Below are 4,397 nucleotides of genomic sequence, written 5' to 3'. Positions count from 1 at the left end.
TGCTGAGGGGTTCTGATCAGTCATACAATATTTCCAAGATAAAGATTTTGGCAAAAAAAAGGACATTTCCTTATACTTTGTACTCAGTTTCCTACTAGTGGAGAATGGGAGGGAGGAGAGATAAATATTAAAGTTTGATTATGAATTTTGACAAATTCCTGAGACATCTGAACTGTTACTTTTAGTGATCAATAAGTTCACAGAGATTTGGGGTCTGTGAGTGCTGGCAAGGAGTGATCAGGCACAGGGAAACACCTGCAGGAGGGAAATCTCCAGGAAGCAGAGGGAAGATCAGGCAAGGAGAGAAAACAAAACCCAGGAATGCTGTGGCAGGGAGAGTTTAGAGATGTGCACAGGTTCCCCTCCAGTGCAGCCCCTCCCTCTGAACAAGCCCCCTCCCTCCTGTGCCCCCAGCCAAGCCTGTGCCCTCAGGGCTGGGGCTTCAAGGCGTGCAGCTCCTCCTGTGCAGGCAGAGCTGCAGCAGAGCTGTGGGGAAGCTCTGCAGCCCCGGGCCCAGTTCCCTCTGCAGAGCACAGGGCTGGGAGCAGCTGCCCAGCACTGGGGGCTCTGGCAGGGGGCACAGCTGGCTCAGGGTGACGCTGTCCCCAGTGCCCGGCTCTGGGCAATGCTGTCAGTCCAGCCAGGGAAGGACCTGCATCTCCCTTCATCCAATGCCATCATAAGAACACTTGGAAGTGTCCCTGAGATTTCAGTCCAAGCTGGGAGCTTCAATCCAGGGTGCAAACCTGTCCTAGAGCATCTCTGAGTTATGAGATTGATGGGGAAAGGCAGAGGTGTTGTGACACAGAAAATGCTGCTGGGTTGGTGAAATGAGCAAAGTGAGTCCTTGGCTAAAAATGTGGAGCTGGGCTGTGGTGGATGCATCTGCTCCCAGCAGTAGGTGGTGGCATTTTAATGGAAGCATAAGAAGGTGGTCACCTTCCACCTGAGAAAGTTTAAAGCCCAAAGAAACTCTGAACAGGTCAGAATGACAGACCATCTCTCCTCAGTCTGCATTCATCACCTTGACCCAGGGAACTCACTCTGTTCTCCCTGAGGGCCTCAGACATGCTTATGTTTTTATATCCAAAACAACCAGCAGAGACATGGGGGGAGCTTATAAAGAAAACTTCAGAACTCTTAAACATTAAGGACCATGTCTGTGTGTTACCGAGGAGGATGTATGGGAAATGGCCTTGATTTTGTTTACAGGTACCTCCCCTAAGTTTTACTGTCTTTCCTCATGAACAGGTCCCCATGTGCAGCCCCAGCAAATGTCCAACAGCAGCTCCATCAGGCACTTCCTCCTGCTGGCATTGGCAGACACGCGGCAGCTGCAGCTCCTGCACTTCTGCCTCTTGCTGGGCATCTCCCTGGCTGCCCTCCTGGGCAACGGCCTCATCATCAGCGCCGTAGCCTGCGGCCACCACCTGCACACTCCCATGTTCTTCTTCCTGCTCAACCTGGCCCTCACTGACCTGGGCTCCATCTGCACCACTGTCCCCAAAGCCATGCACAATTCCCTCTGGGACACCAGGGACATCTCCTACACTGGATGTGCTGCTCAGCTCTTTTTCTTTATGTTCTTCATTGGAGCAGAGTTTTATCTGCTGACCATCATGTGCTACGACCGCTACGTGTCCATCTGCAAACCCCTGCACTACGGGACCCTCCTGAGCAGCAGAGCTTGTGCCCACATGGCAGCAGCTGCCTGGGCCAGTGGCTTTCTCTATTCGCTGCTGCACACAGCCAATACATTTTCCCTGCCCCTATGCCATGGCAATGCCCTGGGCCAGTTCTTCTGTGAAATCCCACATATTCTAAAGCTCTCCTGCTCCAAATCCCAACTCAGGGAAGTGGGACTTCTTGCTGTTAGTGCCTGTTTGGTGTTTGGCTGTTTTGTGTTCATTGTTTTCTCCTATGTGCAGATCTTCAGGGCTGTGCTGAGGATCCCCTCTGAGCAGGGACGGCACAAAGCCTTTTCCACCTGCCTCCCTCACCTGGGTGTGCTATCCGTGTTTATCAGCACAGGCACATTTGCCTATTTGAAGCCTCCCAACATTTCCTCCCCATCCCTCGATGTGGTCCTGTCAGTTCTGTACTCAGTGGTGCCTCCAGCCCTGAACCCCCTCATCTACAGCCTGAGGAACCAGGAGCTCAAGGCTGCAGTGTGGAGACTGATGACTGCATGCTTTCAGAAACATTAAACTGCTGGGCAATTGTCGACGGAAGGAGACCCAGACATCAATTTGATCATCACAGGCCCAATTTTATTGATCAGTACGGCGGGTTAAATACAGTTCATAATGAGCTTCATACATATTGCAAAAGTTGAGCTCAGGATTGGTCAGTTACATATCAGCACCTACGCCTACTTCTGCATTCCTATGGTTCTACTTTTGATACTTTTCACATATTCTCAGGATATATTCAGGACTAATCTCTACTCCCTTTCCTCATGTTGCAGCAAGGTCACTGCTGACCTTTCCTTTTAGCTTGCTGACTTCTGACTTTTCTCCTTCAGCTTAACCAGCGGCATTATTTCAGCGTGGCCTTTCTCAGCTAACCAATTATTAATAATACTCACCACAGCAATGCTCCACAGCCACCTCTGCAGCCCCCAACCCAGCTCCTGAGGGACCAAATGAGCCCAAGTCCCACCTGGGGGAAGGGCCCAGGGAAACCAAGCTGACCACAAGGCAAGCACACATCTTGACCCTACCTCCACTTGGAATTTCCATCTGAACACTCCTGGGATCCAGGACTTGGTAGCTGTGTGGGTGCTTCTGTATATGTTTTTTGTTTTTCTCTTTCTGTGTATATTTCTTCTATTTCTGTTCTCTTGCAAATCTTGAGTAACTTAAAACTGCACCGGCTTAGAGTTTGTGAAGGTGAATGGTCCAATTTAAAGCTTTGATAAGTGTTTTTTTTTTTCATTAAATGTCATATTAAACCATTTGCCAAGTTTCCATAATTTTCTAATATAACTAGTAAAAGCTGTCTTGTTCTTTTGAGCTCCTGATGATCTCTTGTCAGAATTTCTGCACTGTGTCCAACTCAGAGGAAACAAACAATTGCAATTCCTTTTAAATCTCTCATTGAGAAACTTTTTTACTGGATGGGAGTCAGGGCTTGTGTGTCCTGCTTGGCACAGCCCAGGCAGGGCTTTCCCAGCCACATTCCTCACTCCATTTCCCAGCTGGAGCCGCTGCTGCCTCTGAGTTGTGCTGCCCCAGCCCCAGGGACGCTCTCCTTGTCTGCCCATTCCCCCACGGTCTCTGGGCAGGGATGGCCTCAGTGGGGGCTGCTGACATCCTCAGCAACTTGGAGGCTGCTGCTGAATTTTCCTGCTCCAGAGGCTTGTTCAGCCTTCAGCTCTTGAGTGCAGGAATTCAGTGTCCCAGGGCTCATTAACATTCAGAACACCTTAACAACCAAAGCCTCTGGGAATAATTTGATTTCAGTTTCCAAATAATCTGTTGTTAATATGACAGAATTCAGAAGTGCGTTCAACTGAATATGTTCTATTTAAAAATACTGTGAGAAAATATTTTTTCTGTTTTTCTGTAAATAGGACCTGTTTATTTTAATTTTTTTTCCCCTGTTAATAGCAATCTCTACTGGACATCGAAACCAAGTACCTCCTCATGCAGTTTGAATAGATATGAAAGTCAAGACCCTTCATGGCTGACAATCAATCAGACTCTGTCCCTACCCCCACCCCACCATTTCCCCCATCCAAGCCCTGGCACTCAGAGCGGCCTTGTGCAAATCTGAGCTCCCTCCAGCCCAGGCTGCACCTGCAGCTTTCAGCTCCTTGGCTCCAGCTCCCACCTGCTTTCCTTGGAGAAGGAGCTGCCCAAGACACAGAGGGATGTTCATTTCTTGCCAGGGGAAGGCACAGCTCCATCAAATGCAAAAGTCAGTCTTGTCCCTGGATCTACCCTGCACCTGATCCTCACAGCCTCTCCTGTTTCCTTCATCCCTCCTTTGCCAGGGACTTTCTGGTACAAGGCAGCTCTGCTGTGGCTACGGAGGAAGGTGGAAGTGCCACCACTGGAGTGGGAAGCACAGCTCATCAGGGTTTCTGTCCTTTGGTGGTCAGGAACTGATGAGACTCAGAGGCACGGAAAGATTCTCTTCATGGCCAACAGACCACAGTTGAACAGGACAAAATTTAATAACAATCACGCTCTTCCCTGAGCTATGTACAATATCCCAGCAGCATCTGATGAGTCCACCATTCACACGTGATTTCCATACTAAAATTAATTTTATAGAAACGTGGTTCTGTGATAGATATAAGCACGATTAAGTTCTTGTATCAGGATGCTCGTTCTGTAGTGGGGACAAAATAGCTCAAACAATTCCTGATTTGCAAAGCTGTCAGTGGTGGA

At 49.0% G+C, this 4,397-nt stretch overlaps 1 protein-coding gene across 1 annotated transcript; it reads left to right on the top strand.

The window, feature by feature from the left end:
* Nucleotides 1–1,274: 1,274 nt before the first annotated feature.
* LOC132085969 (olfactory receptor 14I1-like) lies at nucleotides 1,275–2,207 on the top strand. Its single transcript, XM_059491434.1, has one exon. The coding sequence runs from the start codon at nucleotides 1,275–1,277 to the stop codon at nucleotides 2,205–2,207; it is 933 nt and encodes a 310-aa protein (XP_059347417.1).
* The last annotated feature ends 2,190 nt before the right edge of the window (nucleotides 2,208–4,397 follow it).

This window comes from Ammospiza nelsoni, chromosome 34, assembly GCF_027579445.1.
Source record: "Ammospiza nelsoni isolate bAmmNel1 chromosome 34, bAmmNel1.pri, whole genome shotgun sequence".
Classification (NCBI taxonomy): domain Eukaryota; kingdom Metazoa; phylum Chordata; class Aves; order Passeriformes; family Passerellidae; genus Ammospiza; species Ammospiza nelsoni.
The sequence above is the reverse complement of the archived record's forward strand: the minus strand, read 5'-3'. Positions and strand labels throughout refer to the sequence as shown.